The 20892-nt window shown below is 29.6% G+C and overlaps 1 protein-coding gene across 2 annotated transcripts in view; it reads left to right on the forward strand.

The window, feature by feature from the left end:
• Positions 1 to 20892, forward strand: part of Si (sucrase-isomaltase) — an 85869-nt gene that overhangs the window by 18043 nt on the left and 46934 nt on the right. For both annotated transcript variants that reach the window (XM_074073862.1, XM_074073864.1), the window contains exons 8-21: positions 621 to 720; positions 1609 to 1721; positions 2487 to 2612; positions 3230 to 3361; positions 3448 to 3567; positions 5294 to 5407; positions 8933 to 9017; positions 9511 to 9628; positions 11539 to 11710; positions 14989 to 15105; positions 17323 to 17477; positions 18377 to 18461; positions 18981 to 19037; positions 20486 to 20610. In XM_074073862.1, coding sequence (XP_073929963.1) covers positions 621 to 720; positions 1609 to 1721; positions 2487 to 2612; positions 3230 to 3361; positions 3448 to 3567; positions 5294 to 5407; positions 8933 to 9017; positions 9511 to 9628; positions 11539 to 11710; positions 14989 to 15105; positions 17323 to 17477; positions 18377 to 18461; positions 18981 to 19037; positions 20486 to 20610 — 1619 coding nt within the window. The remainder of the gene's footprint in view (positions 1 to 620; positions 721 to 1608; positions 1722 to 2486; positions 2613 to 3229; positions 3362 to 3447; positions 3568 to 5293; positions 5408 to 8932; positions 9018 to 9510; positions 9629 to 11538; positions 11711 to 14988; positions 15106 to 17322; positions 17478 to 18376; positions 18462 to 18980; positions 19038 to 20485; positions 20611 to 20892) is intronic.

The raw sequence follows: 20892 nt of genomic DNA on the forward strand, positions 1-20892 counted from the left end.
ATTTTTTTAAGGTCTTGGGATTGAACTCAGAATCTCACACTTAAAGCTTTTTGCCACTTTAGCCATGTTCCCAGCTCTTTTTGCTAATATTTTTCAGATAAGGTCTCATGCTTTTGCCTGGGGCTGTCCTCGGACTGGTATTCTCCAACCTCTACCTCCAAAATAACTGAAATTAAAGACATGAACCATCACATCCAGCTTTTAAGATAGGGTCTTTCTAACTTTTTGCTCAGGCTATTCTCAAACTGCATCCTTCCTATCTCTACCTCTCATATAGCTGGGATTACAGGTATGAGCTACTATGCCCAGTCTACCTTCTTTATTTTAACTATCCATATACAATCATTCAGGTCAGGAATGAGGTGTAATGGATAAAAACACCATTAAATCATTGCAAATAGATTATTAAGCTTATCAAGTTATAATAAAAGATGAATAAAAGTAAATAAGCTACCAACATATTGCATATATTGTTATATGCCTTATATGTTAATATAAAATAATTATATGTTTTATGCTGCAATGTTTGGTATGGAAAAAAAGTATTTATAAAGGCCATTTATACATATTTAACCTCTAAATTTACTTGTGATTTTAATTTTCAAATGTTTGCTTTGTAGAATAATCATAATTTGTATGGCCATCAGACATTTTTCATGTGCATTGAAGATATTACTGGAAAATCCTTTGGTGTATTTTTAATGAACAGCAATGCAATGGGTAAAAGTCATTTATTTAGTATATTTAAATGAAATGTTTTACTACTGTCTTTATGCCAATCATAGAGAACAAATGTCAGAGTAAACTCCTTTGCAAATGATATTTGCCATGTGAAATTCTTATAAATAGGTCTTGAAAGTAGTAAGATAATTATTTTTCATATCCATGTTTCTATCTTAGAAAGAGGTAGCTTTGTTGTGACATAAGGCTCTTTCCTTTCCCTTCAGAGCAAAAGTAAAAATCAAAGAATGCTCTCATTCCACAGACTCACTAAGCCAGATAAGTTAATATGCCACTGCCACTAACAACAAGAATGGTCTTTGTCAGGACAGAAATTGAAGGAACAATTTTTAGTGCACTATAATTCAGACAACGTAAAATCTTTGCTTTTGGTTGTGAATGAAATTTATAATTCGTGGGTGAATCATTGGTAGTAAAAGTTTATAAACAGTAATGTTCCAGAAGGAGCAGTATGTTACGCGATTATCCAATTATATAAAAATTGTTAAATTAAAAACCTTATTTTTTCCTTAGAAGTTAATACATTTTGGAAAACTTTGAATTGAAATGACTAATTGATACCATTGTGGAAAGAAATATATTTCTTTGAAGAAGCTGAATCCTTTACTCCTTGCTAAAAAATTTCCAGAAGAGTTTGGCCAATTCTGTAAAAGAAAATTTTATACTACCCAGTCTTAAACCTCATACATGGGGCACTCCATTTTTTAAAAATGTTATTCCTAGTGTCAATATGTTATTTCTTACTAATTTTTTTCAAAATAGTATGAAATAATGTAGTTAATTCAAAGTACTTTAATTTTTCACTATGGTTGTTTTATTACTATGTATGTTCTCTTCACACATAATTTTCCAAATTTTGTTTTATAGAGATTCTCATCCAGCCTACCCCAATAGTAACTTACAGAGTTATTGGCGGCATTCTGGACTTCTATATATTTCTGGGAGACACCCCAGAACAAGTAGTTCAGCAGTATCAAGAGGTGTGTGTGTTCAGGGATGTTCTAAACAATGATTATCTGCTATATTTTTTTTTCTTGTAACAAGTCCACATACTTAAATAACTTTTTTTTTCATATTTGGGACTGCTTAAGTATATATATTTTACATTTTACCATTTTAAAGATATGAATAGGTAGTTTTTATTTTTCCCCTGTAAAATGAAACCTACATGTTTTTATGTGTCTGTATTATTTATTTCAAAATTTTTTAAAATTTTAGACAACTACGCTCAGAAGTAATATTTCTTTGATATATTGCATAGTAAGTCTTTACTTGTTCATGACCTACTTTACTGGAATTAAGCAAAAGGTAGTATCTAAATTTCAACCCTGAGAATAAACAATGAAACTGTGGGACAGAGGTTACTTTGATAAAAATAAGAGTGGTGTGTAGGAGAACAACTTCCCGATTATCTTTTATTCTCTTCTTTTAATTCTGTGATGTATATATACATACATATATTTATCTATGTCTTGGCAAATGCTACTTTCTCAAGTGGTGCATTTTCTGATTTATTTTAACACAAAATAAACAGAAGATGAGTTTCAGAATATGAACTTTATTGAGGGTCTCCCAAAAATTGTAATAGTAAATGCAAGAAAAATTTTAGGATGTAATTAATACTAAACCTTTATTTATAATTTGTAGAGTACTTGAGAAGCAGAATTAAAAGCACATTCATATTAGTTACTAATGATAAATGTATTTATCTTTATTAAAACTAATTAAATATCATTTGCCTCAAGCTCGTTGGATTACCAGCAATGCCACCATATTGGGCTTTAGGATTCCAGCTGAGTCGCTGGAATTACCAATCATTGGATGTAGTGAAAGAGGTAGTACAAAGAAACCGAGAAGCTGGCATACCGTATGTAAGTAGGAAGGAGATTTTGTGGGAATATATATGCCTCCTTAAATATTGATAATCAAATAGAGAGTTACCAAGGATATTTCACTAAACATTGTTGCATAATAAGTGTAATGAATTGTCAGTACATTCTTTAGCAGACAGCTGCTTTTTTCATGGTAAAGTATATTTTGTCACCATATACAATGTTCAACCACTTAACTGAAAGTTATAATATATACTTTTGAACAAATATTATAAATTATACTAGAATACATGTTTAACTGTGAATAAAATTATATTTACATTAAAAAAAAGCCTAGTATTTTAAAAATAGTTTCCTGAATTATGTAGATTTTTTTTGATGCAATGAAATTTATGTATATAAGTATGTACATATATACTCACAAACACTTACATATAAAGTATTTAGTCATCACTGAAAAAAATGCAAATTGTCATTTAATGCTTTTATACTTAAGAATTAGAAAGACAAGGATCAGAGGTAGAGTGTTTGCCTAGCTAGCATTCTTGAGGTCCTGAGTTCAAACCCCAGCCCTTGGAAAAGAAAAAAAAATAATTAGAATACCACTAGAATGTCTTTTTCAACTATTTAAGGAAACATATTACGCTAATTTTCAGGATGTACAAATCACTGACATTGACTACATGGAAGACAAGAAGGACTTTACTTATGATCACAATACATTTAATGGGCTTCCTGAGTTTGTTAAAGATTTGCATGAACATGGCCAGAAATATGTTATCATCTTGGTAATGATAAATTTAATATTAAAATACTTTTTGTACTCAAAATTTTTTAATTAATAGAGGTTACACAGTTTCTTTGTTGTTGTTAGGACCCTGCAATTTCTATAACTAACCGTTCCAATGGAGACCCATATGAAACCTATGAGAGGGGAAATGAAAAACATGTTTGGGTAAATGAATCCGATGGAACTACAGCACTTATTGGAGAGGTAAATGATGACCATCAGCTTATGTGGCTCATATTTTCTGTTCTGCAACAGCAAAACTTCTGAAAATATCTGTGAATATATTTGTTTTCATCTTTTGACTTGGTATCATGATTGTGGAGAGAAAGTTAGAATGGTTAAAACAATTCAGTTACACAAAAAGTAAATAGAGAGCAAATAATTTACATGACTATAAACCTAGCTAGAGCTAATGAATTAGAATGTATAACTCATATTCTTACCAAAACTTTGAGAACTATATGCAGAAATTTGATATAGAATAATTAGTAATATAATTTGAGTGCCATTTTGTTGGGCACTGAGTTTTCAGATTTGCATTTGGTCCTCACAATAAAGCAACAAGATATTATTAAAATTCCTTAGAGGTGAGAAACTGAAATATAGAGCAGTGAAATAGGTTTCCTAAGATCATGGGACCAATGAGGAAAAAAGTAGAGAAACTGAACAGATCTTCAATGTATTTTTATCTAGAAAAAATATTCTATTGGCAGCAAATTTATAAGACGTGTCAAAAACCACAATAATGTCTCGGCAAATTGAATTGGTTATTCTACTTCTGTGATTTAACAAAAATAAATAAAATGAGGAAATAAAATATCTGTCCAAAATACTTCTTTGTTATATTATTAACATCAATGAAGAATATTCTATTTCTACTGACTACATCCCTTAAACTGAAAATTTCTGATGACAAACTTTTTTAATTATTGCAAGCTTCATTAGACCCTTACATTTTCTTACTCAGAATCCTAGAAATGACCTAAACAATGTATACACATGTGAATAAATGAATAATAAAAAACTTTAAAAAAATCTATTAGTATTTCACAGAATATATTTTATTAACATCTTTTCTGTTGGACATAAACAGATCAGATAACTTCTCTAGATTATTTCAATATAAAACAGTATAATTTATCCTAGTATATTCAAAATTGAATTCTTATTGTGTAATGTTATGACTTAACATAATAAGTAAAGTAAAATAATTTAAAGAAGCATAATTGATAAAAGGGCAGCATATTGTTCTGTATTTAGTAGCATGGACTGAGGTACAAAATTGTTTGGGTTTGAATTCTTCCTGCACCATCTATTAATAAGGGTACTTTAGATAATTTGTTTAATTTCTCGCTGTATCATTTTATTTATCTGTAAGGCACATTTACATATAGTACCAAAACCATATGTAAAATAATGATACAAATCATATCTTCCTCCTAAATTTCTAATAAAGATTATTTGTTAATAATTACAAAAATGCTTAGACCAGTACCTAGCACTTATTAAGTGTCATACCTATGTTCATTGATAAGAAATAAATAAGAGTTTTTCCTTGGACTATTTGGAAGAAAATGCCTTTGGTGATGAACTAATATATAGTTATTTTTATTTATTAACCTAACCTACAAGAATGTTCAGAAATAAATTTAGGTGCAGTCAAAATATCAACTTCATCCAATGTTTTATATCTTTTCTTTCTAAGATACTTTATGCTTTTCTTCTCTTTCTCTTTAAATGTTCTCTCTTGAATGGATCTTAACATATGAAGAGATTATTTTCAATGTAGATGGTGTATGAGTCACACATACCTACAGTAGTACAATATTATAACGTTAACATTTTTTAATATTCTTTTGAACTACATTAGTTTGAAATTCTATTTATTTTATTTTATTTATGCATATATGTAAATGATCTATTCATGTAGGTGTGGCCAGGATTAACAGTGTACCCAGATTTCACTAATCCAGACTGCATAGATTGGTGGGCAGAAGAATGCTATACTTTCCATAAAGAAGTGGAGTATGATGGAATTTGGATTGTAAGTAGCTGTCTTAAGCCAGTTATTTAAGACAAGGAATGCAAATGATTTATCCATAAAAGTTAATGATGTATGTTTTTCTAATTTATTCAACCTAAATTTAAATCTCTTACATTGTTTTTATGTAATGTATGAATATGAAACCTGTCATATTCACAAGATGGGAAGGACAAAAAATGACTAAAATTAAATTGTGTTTTTCTTCTCTAATAATGCAATTTATGGAATAGATTTCATCTTTGTAACTAAAGTGTTATATTTTTATGATTAGTAGTTTATCTGAAAAAGAGAAAATGAGATTTAGAGATAAACCTATAGGAGTACAATTCCAAAAACATTTATGGAAGTCTGCAATAATCAAGCAATTATAGTAATGTTAAAGTGAATAAGTCCCACACCATAGAAACTTTCGTTTGAGTAAGCTGTGGAATTGAACAAATAAAAATTAGCAATAGGTTGTGTTTTATCTCAAAAACCAGTAACAAACCATATCCTAGATTACTTGTAAAATTGCTAAAGGAAAACACAATCTTTTGAAGTTTCTTTGGATGAAGTTTCATACATGTACATAGGCTTATGATGCAAAGTCATACCGGCTGATAATTGACAATTTGTATTTAGTGACTTTGATTATGGTCACTATAACTGTACCTGAAGAAAGGAGCTACCTGATGACCCTGAAATCTGATTAAGTTTACAAAAACATCAATAAGCCTGAATGCAAAGAGAAAAGGAAGAATCTTTTTTTGAAAAGTACAACAACTGCATAGAATCCTATATATCCTAGCTATATTTTCTTTGGTTGTTTAGGTCTATACTAATTTTCTTTTTTGATATGCTTGTTATTCATTTAGTCATTATTTTAATCATTAGTTTATTTAATCAATGAATAATTTATTCGACAAATATTTATTTTGTACCATTTATATATTAGGTGTGTTGTAATATAAATTGGGAAGAGTATGCTTTGTGAAAATGAAACAGAATTGAGTAAAAAGGTAGCATTATCTTCAGGATTTCTATGATATCAACAGAATGAAGATGGACTATGTTTAGTTTTTTATAATATAGAATCTGCAAGATCATACTGTTAATACTTAGCTACTGAAAGAAATAATAAAACTGTATTGTGACTATGTTTTTTTTTCATTCTAGCTTTCAAATTATTAATTTTTTTCTGTAGTTATTTTTGTTGCTGTTGTTCTCATTAGGAAACACTTTGGTTCAGTAGAGCAGAGTTATAAATAGTAGTGTTGCTTGACTAATGGTGAGAGACACCCTGATTGTGCAATACAAAGGGAGAATACTCCATTTCCTACATCACTGAAGACTGAAACTCACAGTGCAAAAATAGGAGAGTATGGGGGTTATAAAAAGCATTTGAGAAAGGCAATTTTCAAGTACTAGTACAATACAGTTACTTATCCTTAAAATGACGAAATCCACAATAAGATCAGTATGTTTTCAATGCTCAATAAATATCAATGTCAATTCATACAATATAAAAGTAGTGGTTATTTTTGCTTGTTGAATTTCCAAACCCTATTGAAAAATTATTTCTAACATTATTTCCCTATGTTTGGATCATTTTTTTCTGTTAAAATGACTGTTCTGTGAAAAAAAATTATTTAATTCATGAGGTTTTATTTATTTTAAGAAGAGGACTAACTAAAGAAAAAAGAAAAATAGAAGCTTTATTTTATGTTGTTTAAAATTAGTTTTATAATTACTAGATTTGTAATTTACTTTTTAAAATAGTTAATGTTTTTGGATTTTAAGTATAAGTATTAAAATGTGCTTGCAAATTAAGTAAGGTTAATTGTAAATGAAAATAGATTTCTGCATATGAAACAATGCACTTAAATTCTCCTTTTTCATCATCATTTTTGAGAGAAATACTTGAGAAGTAAGAGACTAATGACATGATTTCAAAATAAAAATGTCAGCCATTATTTTTAAAATTCAGAGTTCATCAATTATTTTAAATGTGGAGGCACATTTTTGGATGATGTTTTTATTATGGTTTCATTTTTAAAAATATAATAAACAAAATTTTTCAATGAGGAAGTCTAATACCTTATTGTTCAGTATTTGGAAAAAATCCACTGAGAAGATATATTATAATACATTTGTATATACAAATAACTAGAGCTTATTTGGTCATATTCTGCCCACAATTCCTGAAAATTTTATAAAAGATTAAATTTTATTACAACATTAAATAAATGTGAGGCTGTATTTACTTAGAGTAAAATTTAAAAATTAATTGAACTTGTGGGTTCTTGAAGATAAACAAATAAGGTTCATTTACACTTATTTTCTTTAGAAGGATTCTACCCCTTTATTAATTTTATTGAGATAGACAAACAAAACAATATAAAACAATATAATATTCTTGGTAATTTCAAAGAAGTAACCCCAATGTAGCTCCAAGTAATTTTATACTTTAAAATATGAGCATTATTTTCCCTCATCCATAGCTACTCAAAACACATTTGGAAAAAAGAAATTAAGTTTTCAATGAGAAATTGATTTTTAATCTGAGCACCTCATTTAATTTCATGTGATGAGTATCATTGAATTCTGTTTATACCCATAATCTTGATACTTCAGGAGTAGTTTGAGAATAATAGAGATGTATAATCAGTGTAATGAGGTCAGAAAAAAAACAAGTAGGCATTTCAACAAAGTAAATAAGTAGTTTTAGTTGGTACCGTTACAGTTTTGTGAAAAAAGTTTGGCAATAATTTAAGTGATTTATTCTTACATTTTTTTGGAAAAATTATTTTTATTATTCTCTTAGGGACTCTGTCAATCTCTAAGAACAATATCAAATCAGTTGGTAAATGCTAATTAAATGTCTGAGTCAATTCAGAAAGCAGTAGAGGAGATGGACCCAACTACCACAAAGCTAATTTAGGGATGTTGCAGCTATAGAATGTATAAAAGATGGAACAAGATGAGAATGACTCATAAAGTTGAAAACTGGTTTGGGTATTAAAATATGGACATGATTTGCACAGGAGAAGAGAAACTAAATAGTATATTTCTTCTGAAGGAAATAGACTTCACACAGCCAATGATGTTTTAGACTGGTGTTTTCTTTGAGAACAGAGAAAACTTATTATGCAGATGTGAGAAATAACCTTCACAAATTTGTAGAAGGCTTTTAATGTAATTAACAAAGAACATATTCCTTTAGCATATGTGCTGTGATATTATATATATGTATATATGCATATATAAAATCTCTTTTAGCTCTAGCCTTTACTTAACAGGTTATGGTTATATTATTAATAAATGACAAATTTGAGACCTATGTTTAAATGGCTAGAAATACCTTTGAACATAATATTCCACCACTCTGTCTCCAAAAGATGTTTAAGTTACTGACTCTCAGAATGTGATCAAGTTCACCTGGGGTTTCTTGAAAATCTTTCAGGAATTCTAGAATAGCTTAAATTATTCTAGGAATAATTTAATCATTATTTTAAATCTGTTTGTTTCCATTTTATTTACTTTAAGGACATGAATGAAGTTTCCAGTTTTATTCAAGGTTCACTGAAAGGCTGCAATGACAACAAATTGAATTATCCACCTTTTATTCCTGGTAAATTTAACTCTTTTCCCTAATTACCCTTAATTAAGAATAGGTTTCATCTTAAATTCTAGCAAATATTTTGTAAATCACAAACTTTGGTATAATTTCTAAATCCTGAAATTAGTGTTTCCTTTTCTCTCATACAAAATATTCCCTAGCTAATATTATATTTTAATAGATTAATCAACCATAAAATTAACTCTAAAATGAGTCTATGGGAATGTAGACAAACATTGGACTATTTGTTCATGGGTTTATTTATTATTAAAATTAGTAAGTATGAATCAGTTAGTACATACTAATGTAAGAATAAAAATAATACTTTTTCTGCCCTCAACATGATCATAGGATAGAAAACTAATTGGAAATTATTTAAGTTATTTACATCCTGTCATTATTGTTTGATAAAGTATGGGATTATATAGCATACTATAAAAAGGGATAAAAAGATTAAGATGGATAAATATATCTTAAGAAACATTTCTTATGTATTTTTTCTTAGGTATTCTTGACAAACTCATGTATTCCAAAACACTTTGCATGGATGCAGTGCAGAAGTGGGGAAAACACTATGATGTTCATAGTTTGTATGGGTACAGTATGGCCATAGCAACTGAGAAGTAAGTGCACTTTCACTCAGAAACTCCTTTTTTACTGTCTAGAAAGGATCTAGATAATTTATGAGTACAGTTGGAAAACAGGAAGAATAAGAAAAAAAGAAAAACAATATTTTCAAGCTAATATTTTATGGCATTCAAAATATCAGATCCTTTACTTATATTGATGACATTTGGAATTTAGCTATCAAGAATTACATGATATATGTATTTAATTAGGATTTTCTTAATTCATATATTCAAATTATCCTTCAGAATTGTGTTTCCTTTTGCCATCCCTGAAAATAATTGCTTTCTAATAATTAAATTTCCAATTTGTCTGAGAAAATAGTGCTCCAAGAACAGGATTTTAGCTATCTTCCAGAAATGAATGTTCTGATTACAATGTATTTTATTTTATTTTTATTTATTTATTCATCCATATGTGCATACATTGTTTGGGCCATTTCTCCTCCCTGTCCCCCGCCCACCCCCATCTCCCCCACACCTCCATCATTTCCAGGCAGAATGCATTCTGCCATCTTCTCCAATTTTGTTGAAGAGAAGACATAAGCAATAAGAAGAAAGACATATTGTTTTCTCTAGTTTGAGGTAAGGATAGCTATACAGAGAGATTCCTAACATGGCTTCCATGTACAAGTGTATTACAACCTGAATTGATTCATCTCTACCTAACCTCTTCACTACTTCCTGGTCACCTTCCCATAGTGACCTCTGTCATTTTAAGGTTACTGTATTACCTCCTCTACAACACATCAAACACTTTCAAGTTTTGGGTTTCGTACCTTTCCCTATTCTTCATGTACCTGTTCTCCTCTTAGCATGTGACCCACGTCCAGTAATGTTACTACATAAAATGTATTTTATAAATAGCAGACTACTAAGTAATTTTATAATGCAATGAGCTACTTGTAGGTAAAGGAGAACATGATACAAAACAAAAGAAGGGCTCCATCCTATGTTGATTTCCTGTTATTTTCCCACATCATTTATTCTGCAATGCAATAGTTAATAAAATACACATTTCAATAAATTTGTAATTTTATCATAATTTAACAATTGATGAAGTGCAAATTCAAATCCTTCCTTTTCTGGTCCCAAATAATACCATGATATCAAAAAAATTGCAGGCTGTCTTTATAGTGTTAGGTTATTTCTCTATTTTTTTTTTAAACCCAGCACACTGCTGTATATTGTATTTTTTAGGTCAATAAATTCTAGAATAGGGAAAAAAGAACACCCTACATTTCAATATGATGCATATTGCTATATGGAAAATCCCTCCAAATTATATTTTAGTAAGATAGTCTTGAATGATTTTATATACTGAATTAAATTTTATGTATTTTTCTAATTATTTTGCATCAATGGAAAAGTATCAATATAGCCAAATACTTAATAAGAAGTATTACTAGTAGGTGTGAATAGTAACTAATTTCTAGAAACTAAAAAAGATTTTAAATGCCTGACACATATGTAAGTTTTCTTATTATTGCTTACCAATATTTGCAAATGTAGACATAACAAATATTTAATAATTATACTATGGGTTGCTAGGCAGGCATTCTACCACTTGACCCACTCTGTCTGAGAGTTTATGCCATATACTGACAATACAGATATTGAGTGCAGGTCACATGCTTTTAATTTGGTAAAAGATGAGTGAAATCATTCAAATCTCAGTCATTTCTAAAAGACTTCCTTTCTCAGTGCTTGATGAGAATGCATTTAAACAAGTAAATATTAGTAGTTAAAAGTAGTTAAAGGTGGAAATAAAATTTTGACTAATAATTCCATATTCTATGATGTCTTGGGAAGTAGTAAATACACAATTGAAACTAATATTTCTTAATTAGTAAGTATCAATTATATTTTTTTTAAAATCTTATTTATTAATTTGGTTTTATTTTTAGAGCTGTAGAAAAAGTTTTTCCTGATAAGAGAAGCTTAATTCTTACCCGATCAACTTTTGCGGGAACTGGATATCATGCTACACATTGGTTAGGAGATAATGCAGCTTCATGGGAACAAATGGAGTGGTCTATCACTGGCATGCTGGAGTTCAATATGTTTGGAATGCCTTTGGTAAGACAATTTTATATATATACATACATATAAATACACACATATGCATGTATATGTATGTGTATATGTATATATATAGCTGTATATTTATGAATATATCATAAACATGCATACATAGCAATATGTTTATAAAATCACCCAATTACACTTAATTTGGGTTTTGACAGTGTCAGGAATCTGAGCCACATCCCTATCTCTGACAGTTAAAAAGTCATATTAATGACTTCTGTTAACAGTATTAAAAAGCATGTTACAAAAACAACAACAAAAAGAAGCCCTCAAACTTTATTCTTAAGGATTATGTGAGAAGCCCATGGAATATATCAGAAAAATAAAAATTTTGATGATATCTGTGATGTTCAAAGCACGAGACTAGATAAATGGAATTAACAAAATTCAATAAAATCAAACTAATTCAGCAAAAAATATAGACAGTAAAAAATATTTATATAATAAACATAAGCTACAAGATAAGGTGGCAGTGAAATATCTAAGTAAACTGATAATAAAATAAATGTCAAAGTTTAAATATATTTAAAATGCTTTATTACCAGCTTAGTTTCAAAAGAAAAATAAAGCTATTTCCTTTTTTCTACAATAAATGGTAATGACAGAGAACTGCTCAAAATTTCAAAAGTGGAGAAAATGTACAGTAGGAAATTCTAAGCAAGAAAATTGAGAGGTCTCTTCTTCCATTAACAAAAATGAAGCCTCCAATGTTGATATTTGAGACTAAAGAGAGCTGTCTTCTATGTGGATATTTAAAGTCCATTAGGTACTTATAGTGATTCATTTACTCTTTGTTGAATATGCCTGAGTAAAATGAACACAGAAACCAGCAAACTAAGCAAAAATCTTGAATGTGCAATCTTACATTTGAAAAATACAGGCACTTTGTATATGTCAAAAACTAAACTGAATGGAAATGGAGGAAAGCACAACAAAATATTTGAATTTTGATAGTTTTATTTCTTATCAAACCTTGTGTGATTTTAGCTAATTTAGTATTTAGAGGAGTCAGAAAACCTTAAATACTTAAATTAAAAGCAAAGAAAGCCAGAAGGGGAGTTCTCTACGGAAGCTGAATCAGGAGGTTTCTAGTTCTTGAGGCCAGACTGGGCTGCTTGAAGAGACTGTGTCTCAACAACAACAACAACAACAAAAACTCAAGAAAGACTGAATTTTTTTAAATTTTATTTTTTCATTATTGTTGTATTGGGGGTACAATGTGACATTTACAAAAGTTCTTACAATATATCATAGTTGAATTTACTTGAAAAGTATGAAAAATATGGAAAGTGAAGAACAGTAACTAACAAATGTTAAGAAATGAAAGTAAGAAAAACAATTAAGGCAATGTATCAAAGTGTTTGAAGAAATAATTCAAAAAATGAGAATCAAAAATATTTTTTTGAAAATTTGAATATGATACATCAATTTATAGCATGTATTGTCAAAAAAATATAGAATATAATGAAAATGTCTATTATAGGAGCAAATCAATAGATAATAACTAGTAAATATGAAAACAAAATATGGATATCTTTGAGAAACTATTAAATGATTTCTAAATGAATTAATGATTTACCATATTCACAAATAAAGTAGATCACTATTTTAGAAAATGGCATTGTCCCCAAATTGTAATCTAATTTCAGTGCATGTGAATTTGTACTACCAGATGAGACTCTAGTAATTAACACAATGACAGATCTGTGGATATTCAAGTAGAGTAATCTGGAAAAATAAGATACAAGTCTATGAATATATGGAAATTTGTTAAATGACAATGCTATCAGAGTAAGTGTGCATGGAAAGTATTAAGTATTCATGTGGACATCTGCTATACAATCACAAAATAAAATAAAATGAGTCAATTTCTGACATCATATGCAAAAAAAATCACTTCAGGTAGGTTAAAAACCTATGTGGGAGAAGTAAAATTTTGTCATTTTAACAGAAAACATAGAAGGATAGTCTTATGGCATTATATTATAGGTATAATTTCTTAAACAGAACCCAAAGGATACAAATCATAAAAGTATATACATTTGACCATAATAAAATTAAAGCTTTTGACAATCAAAGTAATTGATTAGTATTGAATTTATAGCATATTCTGTGCATTTATAAAAAATAAGAACAATAGTAAAATTAGTAAAAAAGAGATTGCAAGTAATTCTATAGAAAGAGGACCCCATATAGACTCATTTAAAATATTAAAATATACTCAACTTCCCTAGTAGTCAGAGAAAGTAAAGTAAAACTTTGGTGAGATACTTCACAAATAGAATTATTATGAAAATGATCAATAGTAAAATTAATGTACTGCCCCTGTGCTTGTAAAAGGTTACAACCACTTCTGATTTTAAAAAATCAGAAAATAATCCTTTGAGTACATGTCATATAATAAGAATGTTTTACATATTCATAAGAGCCTATGCATTCATTCCCTAGAAATATTTTTCATAGTCATCCAACAGAGAATGTGTACAACATTACTATAACTGAATCTTACAGCAAAGGAAAATGTACCAGAATGCATACAACATTCCTTTATACAAAGTTAACAAACATGTAGATTAATGCTATATATTGCCTACATATTACATAATTATGTACAGAAATAAAGAAATGATGTTAAGTAATAAATACTAAATTCAAGAAAGCATTTTCTGGAGAAAATGCAAGATGAACTTATGTGGGTATGCATTGAGTGAACCTCAATTTCATTTGGAATAATTTATTTACTAAATTCAACATGAATACATGGTCACAGTTTTCTTATTTTACTTCTATAATAATATTGTTATAAACGGGAAAATGAAGTTAGATTAAATTTTGAATTAAAACTCAAGATATTTTAACATAATAATTTCATGTTTATATAATGAATGAATGATTCAAAAAGAAAAAAAGGTAAAAATCCACAAGGCTATGAAAATATACACAATGACAATGAAAAAGAATATGATCAAATGTGGTGACACACATCTGCAATTCCAGAAATAGGGAGGCTGAAGCATGAGAATAGAATGTGAGTTCTAGTCCAGCCTGTATGGCATAGAAAGACTCCTCTAAAAAAGCAAAAACAAAACAAAACAAAAGAAAAAAAAAAGAGTAAGGAAAACAGAAACTGGTTTAAGGAGACATATTTAAAGACTGCAAAATATACAAGTGATTGTAAATAATGCACCTGTATTGAGGCATCAAATGTGATGTTCAGGACAAATTCAAAATTTTTAATCTTATAAATTAGAGATCCGTTTATTATTTAGGTTGGAGCAGATATCTGTGGATTTTTATATGATACCACTGAAGAGCTCTGCAGACGCTGGATGCAACTTGGGGCCTTTTATCCGTATTCTAGAAACCATAATGCTGATGGATACGCTGTAAGTGACTCTTGTACTTCCATGTTTTAAAATAAAACAACCAGATTTTTAACACAGTACTTAACTATGTGTATACAGAAGATATGGTCTGGAAGTTTGTATCATTATTCATATAAAAATGGTCTAATAAGGAAATCAAGAAGTAAAATATATATTCATAATATAAATACTCATTTAATTCTAAACCATACACAAGTATGTTAAATTACTAGTATTTTAAGTGAGAAACAGAACTTTTGTAAAGTATGAATTCTTGGATTTTAACAATGAAAACTTCAGGTAATTTCTCTTTCATCAAAATATAATGTTAAGGACTTCTAGAAAGAAAAGCATCAAAGTAAAGATACTTGCAAAATGATTTGAGTTCAGAGTTTTCTATTATAAACTGGAATAATTATGTCTGTACAAAGCAAAACTGACCCTTTTAAAACATGGATCTGAACTGGCAAGAGCAGAAGTAGAAGGTGAGAGGAAAGTATTCTACAATCCCAGAAATCAGCAAGCTGAGGGCTCAGTCAGTTAAGTACCCATTGGATAAGAAACCTTTCAGTCTCCAGAAAGAGTTTGCAAACAAAGTCCCATTTCCATTTGAAAACAGTGACGACTACTCATTCAGACTATAAGGAGGCATGATAGAACAAAATTTAAAGCAATAAATTAGAGATTAGTTCCTTCATACTACACTAAAATGACATTTAAGAGCAACACATATCCATAGGAGATTTTAATACAAATTACACTATATTCCATATTCATTTTTGTTCTTTGAAAAGCAGATGACATAACAATTAATGTGAAAAAATAAAAAGGAAGGACGATGAAAAAGAATGAGACTTCAAACCACAGTCCAGGACTCAGCCTGGTAAGGCTGACAGAGAAGAAAGGCGGTTAGTAGGGAGAATCTTGTACAAACTGCAGCCCAGTTATAACAGTTTTCAATCAGGATGATGAGGTATTTTCAAGGCAAAGATGACCACTGAAAGAGTCCTGAATTTCCCAGAAATTGTGTGCACTGCATTCATTCTGTACTTCATTCAGTGGCTAGGATCAGGCCAGGGGAAATAGGAATTCAGAATACTGTAAGGTTGGAGCAGGGAGGCAGTGAACCATAACCGAGGTGTAAATGGTGTAAATGGTTTCTTGTCTGAGGGAAAGACATTGTTCTAGTGTTCTCATTAGAAATGCTGTACTTTAAGGTTCAAGTCTGCATGCCGGCCTTGCAGCTATGCTCCCTGTGTTCCTAGGCCAGGAGTTTATGTGGGTTTTCTCTAATGGTAATGGCAAGTGACAAGACAGCAAATCTTAAGCTACCACATGCTTTTGCTTGAATAGGTCCCATGTACTAAAATCCCATTAGTCAAAGTATGTCATATGACATAATTTGAGCACAAATTCAAGAAGTAGGGTACACTTCACTACTAGTATAGATGACAAAGTTACAAGGTACAAATTGTGAATGTAAAGAAGCATGAAAAAATTGAGCCAGTAGTTGATTTGATCACATTTAACAGGGTTTTGAAAACCTCTGCTATGTTTGTTGTGGCAATATAGTCAGAGGAGAAACGAAGTGACACTCAGAGGAGTGGAGAACTCAGATTTTAATTTTACGCTAGCGGGCCCAGATGTGTACCTGTGACTGATCCCTGAATAAAGGATTCACAGGAAATTTAAAAGGCAGTGCAGGGCATCAGGTTACAAGGAATGTGCTCTCCCATAAAGTAGGGCTAGTAGTGGGTTAGAGACCTAAGGTTTAGATAAGAACAGCAGGGGAGTCCTGCTTTGGAAAGTTTATTTACAAGTGGAGACAAGAAAGGCAGGAATGGGTGCTTATCTCTGCATGGTGCCTTTCATCTAGGTTCTGAACTTTTGCATGGTTCTAATGGGCAATTCCTCACAGCTCTTTCTGAGGTTACAGCTTTTAATTGACAGTTTACCATGTTTTATGACTCTGTTTCAAGGCTATCTTCCTCCTCATGTTAATTATTAAATTTTTTCTAACTTTATATTTAAACAAGAAATGTCCACTTTAAAATGGAGTGTAATTAAAATGTTGCTAAAATATTCAGACACTTTCATCAGTGTGAAATACAGGTTTTTTTTTAACTTCTTATAAACAAGCTTACATTTATATAATTTGCTTTTAAAATTTGATTTAAATGCTTCTAATTTAATTTTTCACTGATAGTTTATTTTAATTTCTCTTTTTTTTCCCCACAGCCTCAAGATCCTGCATATTTTGGACAGGATTCACTTTTGGTTAAGTCCTCAAGGCACTATTTAAAAATCCGCTACACTTTATTACCTTTCCTCTACACTTTGTTTTATAGAGCCCACACATATGGAGAAACTGTAGCAAGGCCATTTCTTCATGAGTGAGTACTACATATAGGAATTAAAATTTTTTCTTTTGGTGGTACTGGGATTTGATCACAGGGCCTCACACTTGCTAGGCAGGCACTCTACTGCTTGGCCAGCCTATAATGTGTTTTAAAGAATACTCAATTACATATTAAAATGTTAGTACAGATAAGTCAAGATATAATGTAGATCTATGCTGATTTTTTCATTTGTATAAATATTTTTATGATTTTTATAATGAGCATACAAAATAATCTGATTATTGTGAGAACTGAACAGAACCTACAAGGAAAAATAAATAATATATCAGGGAGATATTATCAGCATCAAAGATTAAACTTAGAATTATTGAAAGCACATCACGTATATGTTGTAAAGTCTTCTAAATTTAGATCGATAGTATAAAAAATGTGAATTATCCTTATCCTTGTATATCATGACCAGGTCAGTTTTTTTATCAGGAAATAACTTAAATATATTTTAAAATGCATATCAAAACTGGAATTTTATGAGAATGTTTAAAAGGAAAGAATTAGATCATAAAAGATATCTGATACATTATGAAACTGTCTTAAAGGAGAAAACTGGACAGGATAATTGTTTATTTTGGATTAAAGTAACCATATCATCAGGGTGGGTTTTTTTTTGAGTAGCAGAATGAATGTCTTCCTTCCTTCTTCCTTCTTCTGTTTCTTCCTCTCCCCTCTTCTCTTGCTTCTCATCAGATGATCCATGAGAGTTGTATTTAAACCTGTATTAAAATGATTGATTTAAAAGAACATTTTAAGGAAGTAAAATTAAAATTAATACTTATTATCAGGAAAAATTAAAAGATAAAGCAAATAAGAAATTTGGTTATTTTCATTCTGCATTGATACATCTTAAACATCTTAAACATTGTCACTGTTCTTAGGTTTTATAACGATACAAACAGCTGGATTGAGGACACTCAGTTTCTATGGGGCCCAGCATTACTTATTACCCCTGTTTTGAAACAGGTAGGCTTTACAAATTTAATAACTTTATCATTTAAAGGGAACTTTGCATAATCAAATTCATAATTAATTACAAAGCATCTAGGTAATTTTACTCATTCAGTTAAGTTCACAGAAACATTAAAACTTTGCTAAATTATAAGAGGAACTTGAGAAACATTCATCAGAAAACATTGAAAAATAGAAAATTTATGTGTTCCTGTTTTTAAAATGTGTGGATATCCAGGGACGAATACAGAAATGATCATTTTTACATTCTCAATAACCAAGTGGTTTATAGCAATACAAATATGCAGATGAGTTATAAGATGAAATAATTTCATCTTTGCTTCTGTTTTTTTACATTATGTCATATGAAGTTAATAAATAGCCCCTAATATTATCCATAGGAAATACTGAGTGCAACAACATAAAGAAATTTTCTCTCTTTGAAAAATGGAAACCAACATAATATTTGATAATATTTTTTGCTTTGAATGCTTTGAAATTCTAAGTGGTATATATAATCTTGCTTTAATTTAGGGAGCAGAGTCAGTGAGTGCATATATTCCTGATGCTACATGGTATGATTATGAAACTGTAAGTAACATTCACATATTTATGGGCTGATAGGTGTTATATTTTCAAATGTTTGTATATGAAAACTTAAATCCAAACACATGGCATAGTTATTTTTATGAGTTCTTTAATTATTATTCCAAGTTACACAACTGTATGTAATGGTATAAGTATCTTTGTGCACATGAACTAGACTTTAATATGAAATTAGATTGTTCAGTACAGAGATATTTAAAAGGGAATAAAAGGAGAATTGTAGGAAGTAATGTTTCTCTCTGTTTTGCAAAAACTTGTGACAATCTTCACATTTCTAAATTGAAAAGACAAAATAATATTTCATACAATTCATTATTGCAATTGTCAAAGACTTCTTGAGAATTATTTATTTTTAAAGTCATTACTTCATATATTTACTGAGTTTGCTAAGCAGAAACAATAATCTTTACAAAACTTTCTAGAGGTTGCTAACTTAATTTTCCATGGGCACCAGTTTCCTCATATTTATGTGTCTACTATTATTAGTTCATTTATATGTATTCATGGGCTAGAGTGTAATCATTTAAACTTGTATGCTTTGTGTGCTGACTATATCAATGTAATCCCCCCTTTTTAACTCCTGTTTTATTACTTTATGATTAAAGTCTTTGAACTTTTCCAAGTTATTCCTAAAGTGTATGATGGAAAATATGAAACTTCTTATCCCCAATTTTGAACTATAGTCACTCTACCACTGTGTAAATAGAGCCTATTTATTTTGCTTAATTGTATTTTGGTAGCAGCTATTCAACTATCCCTTTTTCCCCAGTGAACAGCATGACGATTCCTCAAAAAATTAAAAATAGATTCACTATAGGATCCAGCTATCTCACTTCCTGATTTATATCCAAAGGCAGTAATATGAACATATGAAAGAAATACTTGCACTACTTTGCTTATTGCTGCACTATTCACAACTGCTAGTATATGAAATCAACTAAGCTGTACATCAACTGATAAATGAATAAAGAAAATATGATATATGTAATGAAATGTTATAAAATCATAAAAAAGAGAAATATCCCATCAGTAGCAGCAAACTGTATGAAATTGCAAGATATTTTCTTAAGCAAAATAAGCCAGAGAGGAAGGCTAATATTTCATGTTCTTTTTAATATATGAATACTAAAAATGTCAATCAGCATGATGAAAAATGGTTAGAAGCCCATTAACTTTAAATAGAAAATAATACTAAAAAATGAAGACTAAATAATCAGTAATTATTTCAGAAAGGAGATTGTTTCTGTGTTTATTTCTATATTTGACAGAAAGTGAACTTATTTTTTTACTGTTTGTGTAGTAAACTCAAAGAATTTTCCTTAAAAGTTAGAAGACAGTATAGTACTCAGTGTCGCAACATGAAAATTCGAATTTTTGAGAAATGAAGTTTAAAGTCTTCACTATTAATAAAAAATTACTCTTCTAAATATTAGGGTGCAAAAAGGTCATGGAGAAAACAACGTGTCAATATGAATCTTCCAGCAGATAAAATAGGACTACATCTGAGAGGAGGTTACATTCTCCCCACTCAACAACCTGAAGTAACAACCGCAGCAAGGTAAATGAAGGATCACTAACTGAAATCTGACATTTCATTTGTGTGAATAGCTCATCTTCTCATTTACAATCAGAAATTAATGATTATACTTTCACTAGAAGGTGTTTGAAAAACAGTGGTATTTCTTAACTAGCTGTCATGGTTATACATTTAAGTTTTACAAATATAAATGCAATATATATATGTATATACATGTGTCTTGTTATTAAGTTAGAAATGTATTTCCTGTACCAAAAATTTACACATATTCTCTATGGAATATGCTGAATAAAGATAATCTCT

This window comes from Castor canadensis, chromosome 5 (genome assembly GCF_047511655.1).
Source record: "Castor canadensis chromosome 5, mCasCan1.hap1v2, whole genome shotgun sequence".
Classification (NCBI taxonomy): Eukaryota; Metazoa; Chordata; class Mammalia; order Rodentia; family Castoridae; genus Castor; species Castor canadensis.